This window comes from Aulonocara stuartgranti (assembly GCF_965226115.1).
Source record: "Aulonocara stuartgranti genome assembly, chromosome: 1".
Classification (NCBI taxonomy): domain Eukaryota; kingdom Metazoa; phylum Chordata; class Actinopteri; order Cichliformes; family Cichlidae; genus Aulonocara; species Aulonocara stuartgranti.
The window spans coordinates 17370812-17394039 of NC_138939.1; the positions used below are offsets into that span (position 1 = coordinate 17370812).

The 23228-nt window shown below is 40.4% G+C and overlaps 1 protein-coding gene across 1 annotated transcript in view; it reads left to right on the top strand.

Moving 5' to 3' along the window:
• Positions 1-23228, top strand: part of LOC309702480 (chromodomain Y-like protein 2) — a 52671-nt gene that overhangs the window by 19474 nt on the left and 9969 nt on the right. The window contains exon 2 of the mRNA XM_082527152.1: positions 16333-16939. Coding sequence (XP_082383278.1) covers positions 16333-16939 — 607 coding nt within the window. The remainder of the gene's footprint in view (positions 1-16332; positions 16940-23228) is intronic.

Consider the following 23228-nt stretch of genomic DNA (forward strand, 5'->3'; position numbering starts at 1 on the left):
ACAAACAATATATGGAGCGACTGCCTCTTCTTGCTGCTACTTCAATCATGAAACTGCTTAATGATCAGCTGATCGGCTTTTCTGTCGGGACTCCGTCTCTCTTCTTTGTTTTTGGCCCACTTTGCACCAGAAAGAGGAAACCAGCGGCTGAACAACAGCAGCACGTTTAAGCTTGATAAGCTGTTGTTAGAATTTATTTAATATTACTTTCTACACCAGGATCTTTTTCTACGTAGCTGACGCTGGTAACTGTGCAGGGGCGGATCTAGCAAAGTTTAGCCAGGGGGGCCGATAGGGCATGAACAGGGAAAAGGGGGCACAAAGACATACTTTTCTTTCTTATTCTCATTTAAAATGTCTGGCTGTTATTAAATAATTATCTGAATCTTACACCCAAAGTTTTAATCTGATGTAAAATGTATAGAAGTCCATTACTGTATATAGTAACTGTTAAGTCTAATATACCCTAGTAAGCTATAGTACTTTTTCCTTTGGGAAGGTACCATCTGTGCAGTCTGCAATTTTGTTGAAGAAAGATGTTGAATCTATTTGATATTTCTTGAAAAATAATTGATTTCTGTGCATTTTTTTTCACACTGCATCAAATTAAGGTTGATTACGTCGATTAAGCATCATGAGGTGGAGCGTGAGGGGTGGTTCCCTATTTTTTATTTATTTATTTTTGTTGTTGCTGGGAGTTGGAACCCTATTAGTTAGGTTGCTTAATATTTACGCTAAGTACTCTTTAAAATACCAGAATAGGGAGGATGGTGTAGGTTTAAGTTTATTAGATTGATCAGTATTTCGGAACTATGAAATTTTTTTTTGCATACAGGTATAACAGAATAGCTTTAGTGTAGTTGTTGTTTTAAACTTGAGTATGAACTTATACAAAATGCAGCAAGATATTTAAAAAAAAAACAGTTTTGTTGATTAAAAAACACTATATCGGATTCATATCGGTATCGGCAGATATCCAAATTTATGATATCGGTATCGGTATCGGACATAAAAAAGTGGTATCGTGCCATCTCTAATACAAACCACTGCAGTGCAGTACCTGTAATACCTACAGCATGTTCTAATCGCTCTAATAGAATATTATGGTTGACAGTATCGAACGCTGCTCTGAGGTCTAGCAGGACAAGCACAGAGATGAGTCCACTGTCAGAGGCCATAAGAAGATCATTTGGAACCTTTACTAAAGCAGTTTCTGTGCTTTGATGAGCTCTGAAACCTAACTGAAACTCTTCAAATAAGCCATTCCTCTGCAGATGATCTGTTAGCTGTTTGACAACTTCAGTGATTTTTGAAATGAAAGGAAATTGAGTTTGCCAGAGATTAGCCTATAATTAGCTAAGACAGCTGGGTCTAGAGATGGCTTTTTGAGTAAAGGTTTAACTACAGCCAGCTTGAAGACCTGTGGTACATAGCCGATTATTAGAGATAAATTTAGAGCTGGGCGATATAAGATTTTTTTTCATATCACGATATGTTTTTTTCATTTCAGGCGATAACGATATCTATCACGATATCAGCCAAATAACTATATTTGTAAGATTTAAATGTACCGTTGCTCACAAGTAAAATGTGAAATAATCAGCCGCTTGTTTTGATTTAAATATTTATTTCCCATAATAAGTTCAACAGGGTAGATGTACTTAAGGAACATGAGACTTTTTCAGATAAATAAAGGCAAATATTGCAAACTACACAAAAGGCAGCCGCTAAAGCGTTTAAGTTTCAAAATAGAACAAACGAAACAGACTAAATTGTCAATTCCACTTAGAAACAAAATATTAATTCTAAAAATAAATCTTAGTTTGTTTACAGAAGAACAGACAAAACTGACTAACTTTTGTCAATATCAAATAAACTGAGAACTAAAAGGAAATTCTCGATCTCTCCTTGTTGTATAGCTTAGCTTTTCAAACAGTTTTAACAATTACTTTAGTCTGACAAAAGCCGAATGACGAATTAGCGCTTCCAGTCAGAGACTGAGGCTACGTCCACACGTACACGGGTATTTTTGAAAACGGAGATTTTCCGTTTAAAAAAAAATCCCATCCACACATAAAGGGAGAAATGAAGGAAAACGCTGCTATGAACATGCCAAAGCAGCAGGTGGAGCTAGATTCCTAACCGTGCAGAAATGTTGGCCAATCAGAAGTCTAGAAGCCTCGGTGGGAAAAAGTAAACAAAGCTGGGGCATAGAAGCAGAACCGAGTCGTATGTGTGGAGGGACAGTAACTGTGTGTATATGTAAGCATTTAAACACTGCAGAGAGTAGAATTAACAGTATTGTAGAAATTCATTTCACTGAAACAATAACTTGGCACACAGTGTGACGTCAAAAAATGCGCACACCTTTGACGCTGCGTTTTCTCCGTTTTTCTAGTCCACACGTAAATGCAAAAACTGAGTTTTCAAAAATATCCACCCTGGCCGGAGTTTTTAAAAATCTTCGTTTTCAGTAACCAAAAACGCCGTTTACGTGTGGACGAAAGGTGCAAACGCATAGAAAAATCTGCGTTTTCAAAAATACCCGGGTACGTGTGGACGTAGCGCATGCACCAGTTTATTGTATTTCCAGACTTGCTTTCGGCACAATTTACAGTGCACGCTACTGTTTTTTGTCAGACTTGAAATAGCCGAAATACCTTCACACTACGGAACTTCTATGGCTCTTCCGTTCGACAATCTCTCCGGCATTGGAACCATCATCTGTTTTCTCTTCGGTCACGCTCGGTTGATTTTTCTAGTCGGCACACTCATTTCCTCCATTACCCGGGCGGTACGGTGGCTGGCTGCTTCCCAAACAAATACACATGTGCGGCTTGGCACTTGTGCTGTACGTAACAAGTCACATGACGTGACGCTGCGGCTGTGATTGGTTCAGCTCTGCGCTACGTAATTTGGATTGGCTGTTCTTTTTTTTTTTTTTTTTTTTTTAAGAGGACAAGAGCGGCGAGGTCTATCGCGATAGTTTAATTTTTCTATCGAGAAAAAGTTATATCGCGATACATATCGTTATCGTTCTATCGCCCAGCTCTAGATAAATTGATCATATTTAAGATTGAAGCATTAATTAATGGCATGACTTCTTTGAGCAGTTTTGTGGGAATGGGGTCTAAAAGACACATTGATGGTTTGGAGGAAGTAATTATTGAAGTTAACTCATGTAATTTGGCATGTAATTTGGAAAGGGGAGCTAAGGAGAACTGTGGATATAAAAACAAGATCTGGAGGGCAAAGACAGTTCAGATAAAGCTTCATGTCTGCTTGGAGGAAACTCCTTCCAACCTTTCTAATATTCTAATATTCCCCATAGTTGTGCATCTATTTACCTTGTATGCATTTAAAGCCATTTTCAGAATCTGAACTGTAGAGAGTGTATCTGTTCCTTTCCTTTTTAGAAATCAAGAAAATATAAAATTTGACAAATGTGCCTCGTTTTTGGACTATGTTTACGGCTTGTGGCTATGGTTTGAATATATTTCACAACATATGGTGCAATGGCAACACAAGATGTGCATATGTATTGTACATAATCAGGTCATATCAAACTTTCAATGCCATAATAGTGTTTATGGGATTGAAAAGCTTTTAGAAGGCTAAATGTATTCTACTAAATAGGAGACTACAGTGAATTGTTTTTTGATCTCTGGCTTTTTGTTTCAGTGTGTAAAAGTTCTTGGGCAACATACCGAACCCTAAAATTGGGGTTTCGGGTTAAGCACTATGGGTGATTAGTAAGATGAGAAAAAAACACACATACAGTCTATTTGTAGTGGTCAGAAGTTTGGGCTTTTAATGATACCTTTGAACGTTTTTTCCAGCGTCCAACATACATCTTGAATTACTTTAAAAAACAAGAACTTGGAACACAAGTTGGAATTTATTTTTATTCCACACAGGGTCTAAATGATACACATGGGCTCAAATGTGTATATATACACCTCATCTAATAATTTTGATTCATTGTCCTGTTGGAGCTCCCAGTGTCCAAGTTTGAACCCCCGTTTTAGCATGAAGTTGAAGAATTTCTAACTAGTCTTCCTCCTTTATTATTCCATCTGTCAAGGCTCTGTGTGTGGGCAGGCGGAGAGGAGGATCCAAACGCAGGACTCGAACATAGATTTGAGAATCAAAACCACAGCTTTATTGCTGGCCAGAAAACAAAACATAAACCAAACATGAAAACACAAGCTGGAACACACAGGCATGGTCTGAGGGTGAACAGACGTTAACGACGCGACACTGACATAAAGACACACTGGGTTTAAATACACTGAGGGAGTCATCAAGGAATTAGAGACAGAAGGGGGACACAGCTGGGAGAAATAAGACCTAACGAGACAGGGAGAGCGAAGCCGGAATACTGACATCAGACAGGAACAAGAACCTTCAAAGTAAAACAGGAAACAAAACACACTTTACTAAGACACAGACTAGACAGAGACAGACTAGACGCTGACCAAAGTCTACTAAATAATAATCATAATCACAACAGTATCAGATCATAATATAAAAAAAAAACACCAAGATAACAGAAACACCAAGTACCAGAGAAACATAATTGAAACAAAAAGGAGCACAAGAGTCCAAACACACAAGAAGGCACATCAAAAACAAAATGAAACAAAAGCTCAAGAGTCCATGAAGAGGTCAGGAGACCGACCGTGCACACGGCAACGGCGGCGACAGGCAAAACAGTTCTGGAGGCCGACCGTGCACACAGCAACGGCGGCAACGGGCAAACAGTTCCGGAGGCCGACCACTTGGAAGGCAGTGGCAGCCACTGAGCAGGTCCGGAGGGCGGCCGCGATGCCAGCGGCGGCGACAAACCTTTTCCGGAGGCCGTCCCCGAAGGCCATGACGCCACCTTAGAGGCCTGGAAAACGGCCGGCAGAGGCGAGGCGGAACGGATCGAGCTGGCTCCGACGGCGGCATGGCAACCGCAGGACCAGACGAAGGCGGAGCTGAGGCCGGACCAGACGAAGGCGGAGCAGAGGCCGGACCAGACGAAGACGAAGGCGGAGCAGAGGCCGGACCAGACGAAGACGAAGCTAAAGCCGAAGCCGGACCAGACGAGGCTGAAGCGGAGGCCGGACCAGGCGAGGCTGAAGCGGAGGCCGAAGCCGGACCAAGCGTGGATGAAGAAGCGGAGGCTGGACCAGGCGAGGCTGAAGCGGAGGCCGAAGCCGGACCAAGCGTGGATGAAGAAGCGGAGGCTGGACCAGGCGACGGCGTGGGCGGAGCTGAAGCCGGACCAGGCGTGGATGATGGCAGCGGGACGGCTGCGGAACCTGACGGCAGCGGGACGGCTGCGGAACCTGACGGCAGCGGGACGGCTGCGGAACCTGACGGTAGCGACGCTGCAGGCGGTGATGCAAATGGTGATGATGTGAATGCCGTAGGCGGTGGCGTGAATGCTGCAGGCGGTGATGTAGGAGTCACAGGGGATGTTTCAGCAGATGGTAGCTGAACAAACTTCCCCGGACCGCCAGCAGATGTGAGGATGTGCTGGCTGGGTCCTCCAGGACCCTCAGCTAATGAGGCGTGGTGCTGGGCGGGCTCCTCGGACCCTCCAGCAGACGTGGCTTGAGGCTGGACGGGCTCCTCGGGCCCTCCAGCAGACGTGGCTTGAGGCTGGACGGGCTCCTCGGGCCCTCCAGCAGACGTGGCTTGAGGCTGTCCGGGCTCCTCGGGCCCTCCAGCAGACGTGGCTTGAGGCTGGACGGGCTCCTCGGGCCCTCCAGCAGACGTGGCTTGAGGCTGTCCGGGCTCCTCGGGCCCTCCAGCAGACGTGGCTTGAGGCTGGACGGGCTCCTCGGGCCCTCCAGCAGACGTGGCTTGAGGCTGGACGGGCTCCTCGGGCCCTCCAGCAGACGTGGCTTGAGGCTGTCCGGGCTCCTCGGGCCCTCCAGCAGACGTGGCTTGAGGCTGTCCGGGCTCCTCGGGCCCTCCAGCAGACGAAACATGAGGCTGGCTGGGTTCTCCCGAACCCCCAGCAGACGAAACATGAGGCTGGCTGGGTTCACCCGAACCCCCAGCAGACGAGACATGAGGCTGGCTGGGTTCACCCGAACCCCCAGCAGACGATACTTGAGGCTGGCTGGGTTCACCCGAACCCCCAGCAGACGACACTTGAGGCTGGACGGGCTCCTCAGGCCCTCCAGCTGACGACACTTGAGGCTGGACGGGCTCCTCAGGCCCTCCAGCTGGAGCAGATGCAGGGCCAGAGGCAATAGGGACCCCTGACTGAGGGTGGAGATGAGAGGCTGATTTAGCAGAAGACAAAGCTAACGATTCCTGCACTAGCTGCGCTACTGACTGGGCCATGGACCGTAATAAAGTCTGCAAAAAGTCTGATTGAGGTAGCGACTGAGCCATGGATAACTGAACTTGAGGTGGTAGTGGTGGTGGTGGAGTTGGTGACTGGGCTACAGGTGGCTGCTGAGCAGGTGACACTGGAAACCGCGCGACAGACTGCTGCGGACCAGGTGACACTGGAAACCGCGCGACAGACTGCTGCGGACCAGGTGACACTGGAAACCGCGCGATAGACTGCTGCGGACCAGGTGACACTGGAAACCGCGCGACAGACGGCTGCGGACCAGGTGACACTGGAAACCGCGCGACAGACGGCTGCGGACCAGGTGACACTGGAAACCGCGCGACAGACGGCTGCGGACCAGGTGACACTGGAAACCGCGCGACAGACGGCTGCGGACCAGGTGACACTGTAAACTGAGCTGCTGGTGGCTGCTGAGCTGGGGACACTGTAAACTGAGCTGCTGGTGGCTGCTGAGCTGGGGACACTGTAAACTGAGCTGCTGGTGGCTGCTGATCAGCTAACTGAGCTGCTGGTGGCTGCTGATCAGCTAACTGAGCTGCTGGTGGCTGCTGATCAGCTAACTGAGCTGCTGGTGGCTGCTGATCAGCTAACTGAGCTGCTGGTGGCTGCTGATCAGCTAACTGAGCTGAAGGTGTGGAAATGAAAACTGCACCAGTCCGTACTACAGGAGAGAATAGAAGTGTGGTTGGATGATGATGATGATGGTGAGGGTTGCATTTCTTCTTTAAAGGTGGATCGAACGACTTGGCAATGAACCTTGGTAAAACATACTGCTGACGTCGAGAGCACCAAGTGGCAAGGGCCTCCAGGAGAGCAGCAGAATCCTCCTTCCCTGGGCCGCCCATGCCAAACAGTTTAAAACAAAAACTGGCCCTCAGAGCTGTTACTATTGTTTTTAATCTGTTAATGTCCAGAAAGGTTATGGTGAAGGTAGGGGATGACAAGAAGTTGTCTAGAAACACTACCTCTGGAAGCCTCCTGTAGTCATCCACAGCGTGAATTATGCGCCAGCAATAATCCCACAGCTGTGCGAGGTACTTTCCCTCTGAGGCAAAAGGTGAGTCCGCTGGATCCATCTTGTGGTCGCGTCGTTCTGTCAAGGCTCTGTGTGCGGGCAGGCGGAGAGGAGGATCCAAACGCAGGACTCGAACATAGATTTGAGAATCAAAACCACAGCTTTATTGCTGGCCAGAAAACAAAACATAAACCAAACATGAAAACACAAGCTGGAACACACAGGCACGGTCTGAGGGTGAACAGACGTTAACGACGCGACACTGACATAAAGACACACTGGGTTTAAATACACTGAGGGAGTCATCAAGGAATTAGAGACAGAAGGGGGACACAGCTGGGAGAAATAAGACCTAACGAGACAGGGAGAGCGAACGCGGAATACTGACATCAGACAGGAACAAGAACCTTCAAAGTAAAACAGGAAACAAAGCACACTTTACTAAGACACAGACTAGACAGAGACAGACTAGACGCTGACCAAAGTCTACTAAATAATAATCATAATCACAACAGTATCAGATCATAATATAAAAAAAAACACCAAGATAACAGAAACACCAAGTACCAGAGAAACATAAAGGAAAATCCATGATGCAAAAGTACCAAAACATAATGAACTCAAAATACTGGGTCCAACGGACCCAGAACCGTGACACCATCCACTTGGGAAATGTATCAGTACCACTGACACCAAAATAGCCTGAACATGATGCTACCACTACCGTTCTTAACAGTTGTTACAGTGTTCTTAGCTCTAAAAGCGTCAACTTTAGCAGTTCAAAAATAACGTTTGAGCCATTTGGCCACAATGACACTCTTTATCTTTTTCGTCCATCAAATTTTCACCCAGAAGGCATTTGTCATATTCATGTGGGCAGCTGCAAATTGCAGTCAGTGATTCTTTCTTGGTTGGCAAACTCACTTTACTGTGAACAGTGATGGTGGTGTTCCTGCAGTTTCCAGTTTATGGCAGGCTTGACAGTTGGTAGTTCCTGGGTTGTTCTTGAGCATCATAACCAATTTCCTCTTATCTGAGGGTGAGAGTTTGGGCTTTTTTTCCAGACTTTGGCAAAGTGGTAACACATCCGAATAACTTTTACTTAAGTTCAGTTGTTTGAATCACTGATCCGCTTTCTAATTGATCAGAGTATTTGTCAGTCTGGAGAACGCTGTCAAACAACACATAAGATAATGTTTGTGCTGATAAAGAGAAACTAGGAGTTGCAGTTAATGTTAAGGTAATATTTATTTATATAACAGGCTTAAAACTATAGAGTTCACTAAATTGTTTTACATTGAAAATATATAAGTATCCATTAAAACAGAGCAGAATCCACAAAATTAAAATAAAATAAAAGCAGAACATGCAATGCAATCTTCTAAAATTATGTCACACTGCAGCCAAGGAGAATAACTGGCTTTTTAATAAAGCTTAATTGCCTGTAACGTCTAGCACTGCTGATGAGAGGTTAGATTTGTAGGTTTGCTGCTGCTGCTGCAAAAGCACAGTCATCTCTGTTTTTTTAATCTAGTTTTAAGAGCTTGTGTAAAAGCAACTGGTTAGTTGAGAGAGCTCTTAAAGGTGAATGAATGTGAAGCAGCTCAGATAGATACAAAGGGGCCAGTCCATTTAAAAGTTTTAAAAGTGAGCAATAAAATCTTAAATTCAATTCTAAAAAAGACAGGGAGGCAATGAAGCATGAAAGGACTGGGTAATATGTTCATTCTTTTCACCCCTCATCCGTAAAAGGCTGATGGGGTGCTGTTGTTACCCTGCAGGGCAGGCGGACAGGAGTGTGGACCACCCAACTTTGTGAACATGCTAACTCAAGGAAAATGATACACTTATGGTATCTATTAAAACCCCCGGAGCGTCACGATTCCTGGAATATTACTTCTGAATCCTTTGTCTTTCTGTGATGAATATCAATACGAAAAATTGAGTTTTGGAATCAGTTTTATTCCTGCTATTTTTTGTTTTAGCTCCAAGCTTATTTCATTTTTACCCCATGGCCATAAAAGGCTGATCAGGTATTGTCACTCTGCTGGGTGGGCGGGTCTAACTTTCCTTAAGACTTTGGAAATTGATCCTCATCCAGGACTTAATGTAACAAAGGCGGGTTAAGCAGAGGCTCTCATGGATCTCAGCTGTTCAATCGTTTAATCAATCTTCATCACTAACAAGATGTTCCTAGTCCTTGGCCTTGTCAAGTTAAGACATTGTAGGACTTTTAGCACCACTTACTAAAAGACTGCACATGTGCATGATGTGTGTTTATGCATGCAAGACAAAAGGGAGAAGAACGGTAGTGCACAGACCTTTGGAGATGGGCGGTCATTATAAACATAGCAGACAACGGATTTTGAAAGCTACAAAGGTTGTTTGAATTCCTTGAGTGTCTGAGTTTTCCTCTAACACAGGTCAAAAATCAGAAGTGAGTCTATGTACAAGAGTGAGAGAGAGATGGACAGAGAGAACAGAAAACTATCTCAAGTGTTGGTTTGAAATTCAACAATGACCTGTAAACAAACTCGGTAAGCGTCAGCAAGAAAAGCGGTTATGATCATGGTGAAATAGAAGGACAAATTAGTTTTTCGTTTTGTTTTTTCATTCTTTTAAAACCAGTCCGTGGTTTGCGTGGTGAGTGGATATCTGTAACTATAAACTACTAGAACAAAGCCCCATTATCCTTTGGTAACTGGATGCTGGCAAGGCAAGAAAACATTCATTTGCTCATGGCGAAAAAAAAACCATGTAGTGCTATTAGGGGTGGGCGATATAAACGATATATGATAGAAACGATATAAACGATAGAGCGATATAGTCAAAATTTCTATCGCGATAGTGCATGTTGATGATGTCATCAAGCTGCGCCTGTTTTGGTCGAAAGCATCGCAGCGGCTACAACCATTATCATCTGCAGATTATGGCGGGCGATAGTCATAGCAAAGAGATGAAGCACTTTTGAAATATGGGGAAAGCCAAAAACTGCCGTTCCTCCACTTCCGTAACATTGATTCATTAATGTTGAATTCTCTCGCAGCTGCTCTATTCCCATGTTGTTGCAGTATATTAATAACTAACCTTGTATTGTGGATGAATAATCTCAGTTGTTCTCCTGACTGAAGTTTGGCCCATGTATAGCATCCTGCTATGTGATTGCATTTGTCCCTGACCACCAGAATCCCTCACGTTAACTTTTATTGAGTGGAAAAAAAGTTAGCTGTGTCGCTAGCAATCACATTCACGTAGCACAACATTATATACCAGGTAGTCCAACTTCAGTAACCCTGCAAACGCCACTGCTGTTTAGTTTTCTGTCTTCATTTATGTTGGTAGCAGAGCTGTACGTTTTAATTAGTTTCAAAAGTCTCTCAGTCAGAACATGGTATGAAATGTTTAGGTGTAAACTAGCGAGCTAACTTCCTGTTAACTTCTAACTCCGTTAAATTTAATAAATTCTGTTTTCATGGATGCATGGATGTACAACTTAATTGTTACACCCGATAAAGCAGCAACGCTGATGATTTAATTAAAGATGAAAGAATTTAGACTGTTTTTAATTCTGTGTTCGTTTGACTTTGGGACCTGAAGCGGACGGAGTTTTGGACCCAGATTACTCCGCGAAGCTCCTCACTACGGCAGCCGTAATGCTCTTACAATCCAGCAAGCAGTGCGACTTACCAAAGTTGTACTAAAACATTTTTTAACAGATTTCTGCACGCCAAAATCGGTTCGAGGTCAATAAGCACAACCAGAATTCATACATAAGGCACACTCTCGATTTTTGAGAAAATTAAAGGATTTTAAGTGTGCCTTATAGTGTGGAAAATACGTTATACAGAAGAAAAGAATATATCGCAATATATATCGTTACCGCACATGCTTCAAATTATATCGCGATATGAATTTTAGGCCATATCGCCCAGCCCTAAGTGCTATCAGGAAACTGACTGATGTCTATGTTGATCAGATGATACCATGAATCATCAGTTACCATCACCTCTGGACACAAACGCTTGTGTTGGACTGCCAGCCTCCTTGCTGATTGTTGTAGAACATTCAGGATCTTTACCTGTTTTGCCTTTGCGGTTGGCAGCAAGCTTATTTCGTCTGTACACCTGTGCAATATATGTTAGGGCGTGCTCACACTAGGCACGGTTGCCTCATTTGAAGTTTGAGCATGAATGTCCCTCCTCACTGCCTGCCGTGCTTACACTGTCCTTAACAATCTGAGCCTGAGTACGCATCTGTTTGTCTCAGCATCTCAGCTCTTCTCATTCTCTTTCACACACATGCATGCCTTCCTGTAGAGGAAAAGCAGGACTTTTTTATGGCATTCTCTAGGACAGTGTTGGCACACTGTCCATGGGCATATTTGTCATTTACTTGAATTGATAAATAATCAAACTGAACTAAGCATTTTTTTTATCCGAGACATCAGTCGCACTAGCCAAAAGAATTGGATTGAGCACCTCCTTTGAGTTTTATTATTATGCTTTTATACGTCTCTTTAATATAGCACAGTGTAAACATTGCTACTTAGCCATGGAACTCCAATTATTTTTATGATAGCTCCCAAACCTATAATTAAAATGTAATTACACATAATGCAGTTAAAAACTGTTTAAACTCCTGCTTAGACTACTTGTCCGCTAAGAAGCTTTGCTCCGAGGCAACCCCAATTTCTGCTTTTCCTAAATGAGATCAGTGTCATATGTTTCAACTGAAGTTGCTGTGGAAATGATGCCTTCAGGGGATGTTGTTTACACTGTAGGTTGTTGGTGTAGCTTAGATGTCCATTTCAGTGGGATGATTTGTTTGGATGTGCTCAGCCTTCCTGTCTTAGCAGGTTGAGTTCAGTGTTTGGTAAAACCATTGAATTTGGAAATAAAATCTTTATCTAGATTAACTCTGAAACATTTTTGTAGTGATTTGTTAAATGTGTTTACTGGACTGCTCTCAATTATTTCATTTTAAATAAAAAAACTAAAGAATTCCAATTCTCCAATGGTGGTTGCAGTACCTTAAATTTCTCAATCATTCCTTTTATGCTGATATTGCTGAACAAATCATCCCACTGAAATGGACATCTAAGCTACACCAACAACCTACTAGTCACAAATTAATTTTATGTTGTTGTCATATGAATCTTGTCTCTTGAATCTTAGTTCAGCTTAGCTGAAATTGTGTTTTTATCTTGTTAGACTTCTTCTTTTTTTGTCTATCCCACTTCCCAGATTGTGACATTTCGTTATTTCTTTCCAATTAAAAAGAGCATGAGGTAGAGATTTATTCATCATCTGTTTGTTTAGACTTTTATTTTTTTTACTATGGGCACAAGTCTCTTTGAAAATGACCAGGAAATTATAGTGTTGACACAAGTTTATCAATAAAATGGTGCCATTCCAAGAAAAATTAGACAACCTAATGTAGACGCAGTTTTATAGCAAGAGCATTGTTTCAACATTGCACATTCATGCCACACATGAAGTCATTCTCTGCAGCAGATGCTTCAGCATCAAGAGTTTTTAAACCTCTCCTTTCTGTGTATGCAAGTGCACACCATGTTCAGGTTTTATCCTTCTTTCTCCTCTCAGCATGTATCTCTCTGCTTGGTTGCTAACTCTGACATTATCTTAGACTGTAAGCAACCTAATCATCTGTTCGTTTCGCTGCCACCCCTGCAGCTCACCCATCAAAGGCTGTTTACTTCTGTGCACGGCACATCTGAGAACATGATGAGCAGTTATTACCACGGCTATACTGAAGCCTCTGATAAAACCTCCCAGCCGATTAACACGGGTCTCATGACTCAAAACCTGTTTCTTCAGAAGAAGTCACATGGATATTTATTTTATATATTCTTTTTGTTTTATTGTTTTTTTTTTTTTCTTGTCATTTGCAGTAAAAGACATAAAAGGTAGATTCAAAAATACTCTCACATCTGGCAGTGATTATTATGAAATCTCATCAACCTTTTGATGCTTCACATAATTGAGCCTTCCGTGTAACAACAGTGGAGCTTCTGTTTATTTGTATGTTTTAAAAAATGCCATCGGTGACAGATTTTACTGGGATATTTCAGTTTGCCGTGTATGTATGACTTGTTTTTGGTGTGATGTGGATATTATGGGTGTTTTGTATTCTCTGTGATGTGATAATGTGCATGTGGGTGTTTGCGATGGACCGAGGGATCAGACAGAGAGTGATGCCCTTATTTTTGTCTGGCGGTGACATTTTGCTGCTATTGTATGTTTTGTACTTAGTAGCTTTTATTTAAAGATATTGTGTGTTTTCAAAGTGAAACCCAGTAGAAGTTACATAAATGTAACAAAATACATAAATGTAATTTAACATAACATTTATTTACATACATTTATATAAATATAATGTTGCATAAATTAAATAAATGTTCTATTTTTTCTTTCATGTGAAAGCCTCTTTTGACTTGTAATTTCACCTTCAGTCTAATCAACACCTTTGCGAATCAAGTTGAATGCAGTCAAATTGAAGTGCAAATTAATGAGTCGTTTCATTGTTGAAGTGATTAGTCACACATTGTGTATACCACAATCATGATTCCACACTAAGAACACCATGGACTTTATATTGTTTATGCAACAATAACTTACTTGTATCCATGGTTTTGATTAAAAAAGAATGACAACCATTGACTATAGGCATTTTTTAAATTAAATCTGAGATATTTGCTTGTATGAGTGTCAGAAAGAAATTAAGTGATGTGTGTGTTTGCTTTGTACCAGTTGAATTCCTATTTTGTTACTCTGAATTTATTCAGTTTGCAACAATGACTTCAGAAGCACTCCCATTTTAGACCCCTGCCAAGAACAATTATACACACCTCGGTATTTTTCTCAAATAACTGATTTCCAATTAAATGTAAAAGTTTCTTCTTTTGCCTGTGTGCCACCTGTCCTCATCTCTTCTCTATAGAATTATAAAATACTGGCTCGTCTGGTGTTTGCCTCCAAAAAGCCCATTTTTAAGGTTTCATCATGAAAACAGCCTGCAGCTCATCTTGGCTTCACCCTGGTTCTTATCTTTCTTATACAGGGAGTTAGCTCTTATCTTGAACTTGACACATGTCACACAATGTTTCTCCTTTTTTTTTTTCTTTTTTTAACGATCTGGCACTCCTTGGCAATGTTTCAGAATATAAGGAATCATCTTCTGGAAAACATACTAAATATGGTCAGGCAATTCAGTGTACCCATTTAGCTTTTGATTTTAGTTATGTGCAAATCTGGTAAATGACACAGAATCAGACCTCTGAAGGTGCATCATCATCAAGTTTATCCAAAGGTGCGGCACACACTTTCACAAATCCTTCTTTTTCATCTTTTTCAAGATAAATCAAATTTACTGGGTACAGATTGCTATCTGAATGTAGACAATAAATATATATATGCATTTTTAATTTAAGTAAAACAGTTCTGCTTTTTGTTATTTTCATGATAAACCAGGTTTTAGCCCAATAATCAAGCATTACCAGAGGCCTGTACTGTGAAACAGGAATTTATTTAACCCTTATTTAACCAGGAAGTCAACTCTTAACTTTAGTCTTAGATGGGTTTGAACCCTCTTAAGAGCGCTGATTTATTGGTTAGCAGGTAACTTCAGAGTTAACACGAAGTTTTCAGTGCTACATAGGTGGTTTTTGCTTGGGTACATGGTAAATTATGCTGAGGACCAAACCTTAATATATGGAGCAGGTTATGTTCAAGTGATCAACAGGTATGAAATCAGTCTGCTGAATAATTAGTTATCTGAAAATAACACAACATTGCTAGAAGATCCCTTCTGAATCCTTTGTGTTTCCTTCATGAATATCAGTAAGAAAAAAAGATGGTTTTGGAATCAATTTTATTCCTGCTATTTTTAGTTTTGGCTGAAAGCAATATTTAATTTTTAATTTTTACTTAACTTTAAAGCTGATTAGGTGTTGTCGTAACCACAACCGGTGGGTGGGTGTTCAGGCAGTGTGGACACCTACGTTTGTGAATGCAAGAATGAGGCAATTTAGGATTTTTGAAAATGAAACCATAGGCACAATTGCGAAAAATCTCAGATAAAATTGAATCTCAGTGATCTCAAACCAAAGGTTAAAGATTAGAGGTCAAGTTTTATGAAAATCTTGTGAATGCAATAAATTAAGAAGTCACTTCAGATTTTCAAATCGATATCATATGTGTAAATGTGTCTTAAAAGTTTGAATCCCAGTTACCTCAAGGTCAAAGGCCAGGTTTTCTGAAAATGTTGTGATCATAATAAATTGAAAAAGGAGTCACCTAAAGTTTTCAATATGATAACTACGGTCGAATCTACTAAGACACAGACACTGCATGCTCTTTGTTATTCATTTAAGTTGTGGTCCCACAGAAGGATATTCATTTAGGTGCCAAAAAAGAAGCTGCTATACTAAGTCTGTGAAGAAGATAGTCCAGAGTGACAAGTTGCTACCATGTGAGCATGCAGTAACCTTCATTCCTTCAGTCAGATCAAGTCTCCACTTGTCACATCCAGTTTCAAGACTATGAAGTGATGATGGCTAAAATACTCATGTTCAGGCTTCAGGACAGAATGTGTGACACCATGGTGCCAACAACCATTTTTATTTTTTTTTCGTTTTTTTATGTACTGTCTATCATCCGTCTTCTAGCTTTAGCTGTGTTGCTTTTAAGTTGGGCTGCTGCATAACTCAAATGGGTTCCCAGAAGAAGCTGGGAGGTGGTGCTGTGGTATTATCTGAACTGTGAACTCGGAGAATCTTTAACACCCCTATGCCATTGTGACTAAATATTGGAAATAAAAACAGGGTTAGAGACTCAAACACAAATGCATTAAGTGTTTTGTGATAATTTTTGTCATTAGAATATTGTCTAATAATCTGTTCTTCTATGTTGTACTGTTTGTTTTTGTTTTTTTAAAGGTGGAGCAGATCGTGGATAAGAGGCGGAATAAGAAGGGTAAGTGGGAGTATCTAATTAGGTGGAAAGGCTATGGAAGTAAAGAGGACACCTGGGAGCCAGAACACCATCTACTACACTGTGAAGAATTTATTGATCAGTTCAATAGCTCAAGACTGCACTCACACAAACGGCCCAAAGTTTCCAAAAACCGTGGAGAGCCCTTCATTCCTAGCCACCTTTCTGCAACAGATGACTCAAGAGCTAGATCTGAAGCTCGAAAAAAGAAAAGGACTAGTGGCTCAACTGTGGGGGTGAGAGTAGGGACTGTTCTAGGGATTGGAAGTGGAGGATCAGGAACCACTCAAAAGCAGAAAAAAGTGGGTGTAGGACCTGGAAAACATGCTTTAGGGGACAGAATGAGCAAAGCGATGACATTTAAAGCTCCTCCACCAGGCGGACCTCCGTTTGTCCCGTCATTGAGGGTTCCTCATAATGGACTACAGAACGGAGAGATGGACTCTCTCATGTACAGGACTGCAGCAAGGTCACAGCGACTGCCCTCAGACAGGGTGGATGGAGAACTAGGACATATGGAAGCCAGCGGACAGCAGTTTACTACTGAACTAGGTAAGTTGTTAAGAAAAAGCAGATAGTATGGTAAACTGAGATGAGGCGATGCTGGATTTTTGAGGCACATATTGTTATAGAAATATGATTGTTGTTCTTATGCATGCCCGCTCAAACCTGTGCTCCTAAATCTTGTTTTTAAAACTTAATATTGGTACAGTAAGTATTTCATATATATATATATATATATATATATATATATATATATATATATATATTATAGAAAAAAGGTTTTGCTCATAAATATAGATTTATTGCTGTGTGATTACATCTTTCAACAACTTAATGCATTCTCATGAACTTCGAATTAATCTATTAAAGATGCGTAGGAGTGGGTGCTGGTTCCTGTAAGCCACCATATTGCCCTGCCATCTGGAATACAGTGGCCAAGATGAACACTGCTGTTCTGCCTAATCACGTTTTATTCATGTGTCTAAAGACTGGCTGCATGCCTCTACGTTACATTTAATGTAAAGATCATATTTTACTCTTTAAAACAATTTATGAGTATTTAACATTTTTGCATCTTTCTCAGTCTGTAATTTTCCTCCTCCTCTTCATCTGTATCCTCCACCACTTCTCTCATTTCCACCCCATCCTATTCCTCTTTACATCAACTCTCATCTCCTGAACTGAAGTCAGGGTTGTAACACACAAAAAATGTGCATAAACATTTTTTTTTATTTATTCCCCAAATTGTCGCCATTAGTTTTTGTCAGCAGATTAGACTTGCTACTGTCCTGTGCACAGCTGACAACAAGCCAACCAAACAGCAACAACAGCTTGTTAACCTTATGCTAGATACTATGAGGCTTGAGTGTCCTAAAAATCACACTTTCTCCCTGATAAACAGTTTGATTACATTCTCGCATCATATCACAATTAATTCAGTTAGTTTCCCTGGCAAAAACAGCAGCCCTCACCAACAGAGGAGTTCAAGAGATCCTCAACACCTCACCTCAGTATCACTGTCATTGGATAGAAGTGAGAGTCACTGACTCGTTGACTCAGTTCACAAAGTTTTAAAACCTTCTCCAGAGTAAATAAACGTGGAGTTATTTGTCCTACAGTGTCCACTGTACCTGGATTTATGCACTTGAATTGGAAGTGGTAAGAAAACAGAATTCAGTTGACTGTAGTCTCAAATCTGCTGACATCTGGTGGTGAGATTTTACTTACTACCTCTTTAAGGAAGTGTGGCGTACAATAATTCCACCAAAAGTAAATAAAGTTCAAATAAATAATTAAAAGCCCAGAATTACCAGGATAATCACACCCATGATAAGTGTACATAAATTTCTGACAACGACTGTAAATGTAAAATGAATCCAGATTTGACCATAGCTTTTTTGTATTATCCCAACACCATGTCCTGTAGTGGCTTGTATATAGATAAGGATGATTTATTATATTTTTCCACCTCACCCATAACACTTACTACACCATGACAATAACCAGTAACCTGTAGTAGAAGTAATAGTGGCAGTAGTAGAAGCTATTTATTTATATATTTTAATGTTACCACAGTACCTCAGTCGCTCTTGTATCATACAAATGGCCTCACATACCTACTGTGGTTCTTTCGTGCTGATAACACCTTTGAATTTCACTCCTGGGTCACAGTCCAGTGCCTCAACCACTATAGTTAATCATTAATTATGTTTTTAAAAAGTCATCTTGATCTGTTTTAGCAGAAAATGAGAGAAAAAAGCTGAATAACTAAGCATACTAGTACATAGTTGTAGGTTGAGTGTTTCCATTTTGCTTTTAGTTCAGAGGATGTTTTAAATTTTCTGATATAAAGATACTAGCTTTATGGCCACTTGCGTCATTTGCTTGTTTAACTGTGAGTATCTACTGGCTTTACAGTCATGAAACATGCTATGTAAGGCTTTATATTGTCTTTTCATTCAGTGGCACTATAGCAACATGAACAAGATGACTGTAAATAAATATGCCAAAAACATGTAAACCATATTTACCCCATATAGAACTGATCATCTGGTTTGATTTTGTTTAAATTACTTCATAAATAAAGACAATTACACAATTCTGAGGTCAAATGTAAACAATTTTCACTTTTATTTTTAATCAGCTTAAGTCAAACTAAGCCCTCTTCTTGCTTTTTGTGGATACAATTTTTCTGATAAGCCTAAATTTCCAGTTGCAAACTGAATTTCTATTACTTTTGGATATGATGACATCACTGTCATGGTATGATCCACAACATATCAATTCAATTTCTCAGTTGTTCATTAATTTCAAAGCATCCTAATTTAACAAGTGATTGTGATACTTTATAAAAGTCTGTTGTTTATTTATGAGGATGGTAGGGCTGCAGCACTAACCCATCCTAATGGCCATCACTCTGGGAGCTATTATAGTTACTAATCTCATAAGACTGCCCTGCTCACCTCATCCAAAATCCTGTGCTCCACCCATTAACCCGTTGAAGTCAAACGGGTCCCTGTAAAGATGTCACTATTTTGCAGATCATTTCTGAAATTGTTAGTTCTAGACTGGATCAGTTCTTATGTGGGATCCAAACTATCCAAACAACTAATCACAGTCAAGTGTCCCTCCAGTTGCTTCACTCAAGCTGTATTATTTTATATCCATTGTTCACATCTTATGATATCTGTTTAGGTTCTCAGCCATCCACGTCATGGTAGTCTTGAGACCTTGTCTTTGAGTGTTGGACCTCTTTTTACCGAAAGAAATCCGGTTACCTTCTTTTCAAGTGCTCAACACTAGTGGATGATTGCAGAATTGGTTAGGAGAAAACTTTTTCAGTATCTAGCCAAGTCAAGACCAGGTACATAGACCTGCTCGAGAACCAGAGGAATTGGAACCAGAGGAATGTACTATAATGCAAGATTAATAGGTTAGAGCTCAGGTTAAAGTCAGTGTTCTGAAGTGTCTTTTTACCTGCCTTTTTACCTGCCTAGATCACTGTAATAACTTACAGATTCTCTGCCAGAGAAATATAATTTTTGCAAGTGGTAATGCTGTACTTTACTAAAACCACTGAATAAAGTGCAAACTGTCCATCATATTGTTACAGGAATACCTGTGTATTGATTTGCTGATGCATAAAATGTATAAATGTTACCAGTAGATTAAAGTATCGCTTGCACTGCTGGAATTGCAGCGATTAGAACACAGAACTCTCATGAAGAGTACCTATTCAAGCAGTAAAATTAATTTCACTTTTTTATCTGCCAACAAATTAAAGTGATTCCCATTTTCCTTTATTAGATATTAGACAGGAGATGTGAATGTTTAAATGTTTCAGTTTAAAGTTTCGGAGCTCTAATGTGCAGCTGTCACCTTAGAACAGCGGCACTCTGCAATAAAAATAATTAACTTGAACTAAAATGTAGTGTTAACCTCTTTATTTGTGTAAGTGTTGCATTTCACTGTTCTGTTTTGGGGTTTGTTTTTTTTTTTTATGTTCTTGTGAAGATATGACCTGAGTCACACCGTGCCACTTGGTGAAGAGTGCTGTAAAAATAAAATAGGGGAGACATGATGGAATTAATGAGCTGATATCCAGCCTCCCCTAGCACTGTCCTCTGAACCCACTGCTCCACCCCTCCCTTGCAGCTGAGCCTGCCACTGTTCTTTATAGAGTTTTAATTACCATTTTATCACCATCCTTATCATCTGTCTGTGACTGGAGTAGGTGGCACTCATAGGGATCACTTTTGTGGGAAAGAAGTCATATGACCTGTGAAATGCCCTTTTTTTTTTTTAGCTTTGAAGTGAACATGCATAAAGCATAAGGCAGGAAGCTGGCCTTAGTGGAGAAAGCTGACAACCACCAATGTAATATCTGTTATTTCTAACTGGGGTTTTAAGTCAGGCCAGCTAATGCAAAGAAAGCCTGGCTGTGTAAGTGTGCAGTAAACCCCTCAGGCCGCTAGTGTTTATTGATAATATTACCTCTGATGGAAGTAGTCACATAATGCATGGGGCTGTACTCTGCTTGAATTCAGCCATATGCTGCAAAACTCTTTGGCCCTTCACAGTGCAAATGGATAATGAAGCATACTACCAAAGCAACCCAGGAGTTTCTCAAGGTAAAGAAAATGGATAGTCTTCAGTGGCCAAGTTAGTCACCTGATCTCAGTGTAGTAGAGCAGCCTTTCTGTTACTGAAGGCAAAATTGAATACAGAAATACAAATAAACAAGCAGAAACTGAAGACAGCTGCAGTAGCCTGGAAGAGCATCTCAAGAGAGGAAACACAGCATTTCATGAACTACAGGAGTTCTAGCCTTATGGCAGTCATTAACTGCAAGATTTTACATACAAGTAAAAATATAAGTAAAATATTTTAAAAAGTCATAATATTTAAAATGATGTTAGCTTGTTGAATTACTTCCAAGTCTCTGAAAATGAAGACATAAGTATCAAAATGGTTGTAAGCACTTAACAATGTATGTAATAATTTAGTTTTGAATAATAGATGAAAGCCTGCGCTTCAATCACAGCTTTTTTGTTCATTTAAGTTCTGCTGTGGTGGTGCACAAAGTCAAAATCACAAAAAAAAAGTCATTGTCCAAACATTAATGGACCCAATTAAGGTGGTGACACAATTTCAGAATTGGCACCCAAAAGAACCCCCCACAGTACCTACAAATTAGTTTTGTTTTCAAGCTTGCTGTAAAAAATAAATCAAATTAGCTTTTTAAATGAAGTCACTATTAGTCAAGTTTCAGATTGTGTTAATTAAAGAAAACAAATTCCCAATGTATGATGATTATTTAAAAGTGCATTCTTATATTTTCAGGCAAGAAATACTTTACTTTTATCTTCAGTCAACATGAACTTTATTGTTTAAGGACCAGAGTTTTGTCTCCATATTTTCATCAGTCATAAATTTGGCTGGAAAAGCATCACACCATTTGCTCTAGTAAAAAGACTCTTGTGTGCCTGAGTAATTTCTGATTTATTCTGGTTATTTTTTACCACAGCATCACTAGATGTTCTTAGATGAGGAACATGTGCTTTGTCTGACTCATTTTTCTTTCTGCCTTTAATCATTTATCTTGTAAAAGTCTACAGCTGAGAATGTGGTACTCGACCCTCTTGGACATTTCTTTTTCTTTCTCAGTGCAGATGAATCAGTGATTTCTGTGCATTAGATATTACACTGCTCCTGTACGTTAATGCTCCTTTGTGTGACAAGACCTGAAAATTACACTGATTGCTTTTAAAATGTGAACATGAGATTGCATGTAAATATAACTGTGGGCAATTTCCAAGGTTGAAATGTTAATGCAATCAAGTTGAAATTCACTGAATCACACCAAGAGAGTTGTGATATTGTGCAGAGAGAATACCCTTAGATGACACATGTATATGTAAAAGTAGGTGTAATTGTCCACATCGCATAATAACACTGGGAACGACTAAGAAATTCAAATTTAATTAAAATCATTGCTAGTATAAAATTATTCAGGCTAAAAAAACCCAAAACAAAACGCATTACTGAAAAAATAATCATTTTTTTGAGTTCAGATAATGTAGTATTTTCTAGACTTCTGTATATGGACTATGTATCTTTTTTTCTTTTCCTTCAGCTTTCAGCTCCAAGTATTAATAAATAATATTATAGTATAAAGAAATGTAGTAAAACTAAAAGGATGAATTTTTTTATTAGGAACTTGTAGGCTTGATAGGCTAAACACAACATTTATATGATAGTTGGAGTAACTTTGCAGGCTTTGTTTAACACTGTGACATGAAAAAGACTCAGGCCACACTGTGGCAGCAAAGATAATTTGCTGTAAGGAAGGGTTGGGTGTTCTCCAGATTTCAAATACACTGATCGGGCACAACATTGTGGCTGCTGACAGGTGAAGTGAATAACACTCATTATCTCTTCATCATGGTAGCTGTTAGTGGGTGAGATATATCAGGGAGCTAGTGAATATTTTCTCCTCAAAGTTGATGTGTTCGAAACAAGAAAAATGGGCAAGTGTAAGGATTTGTGCGAGCCCGAGAAGGGCCAAATTGTGATTGTTAGACTAACTGGGTCAGAGATTCTCTAAAACTGGGGTTATGGGGTTTTCCCAGTCTGCAGTGGTCAAAATGCAAGAAAAGTGATCCAAGAACGAAACTGTGGTGAACCAATGATAGGGTCATGGGTGGCCAAGGCTCACTCACACATGGGGAGCAAAGGCTGGCACATGTGATCCAATCCAAAAGATGAACTACTGTATCTTAATGCTTGCTCAATCATCCAGGTAAGGAAATCCCAAAAAGTTGATTATATTCATCTG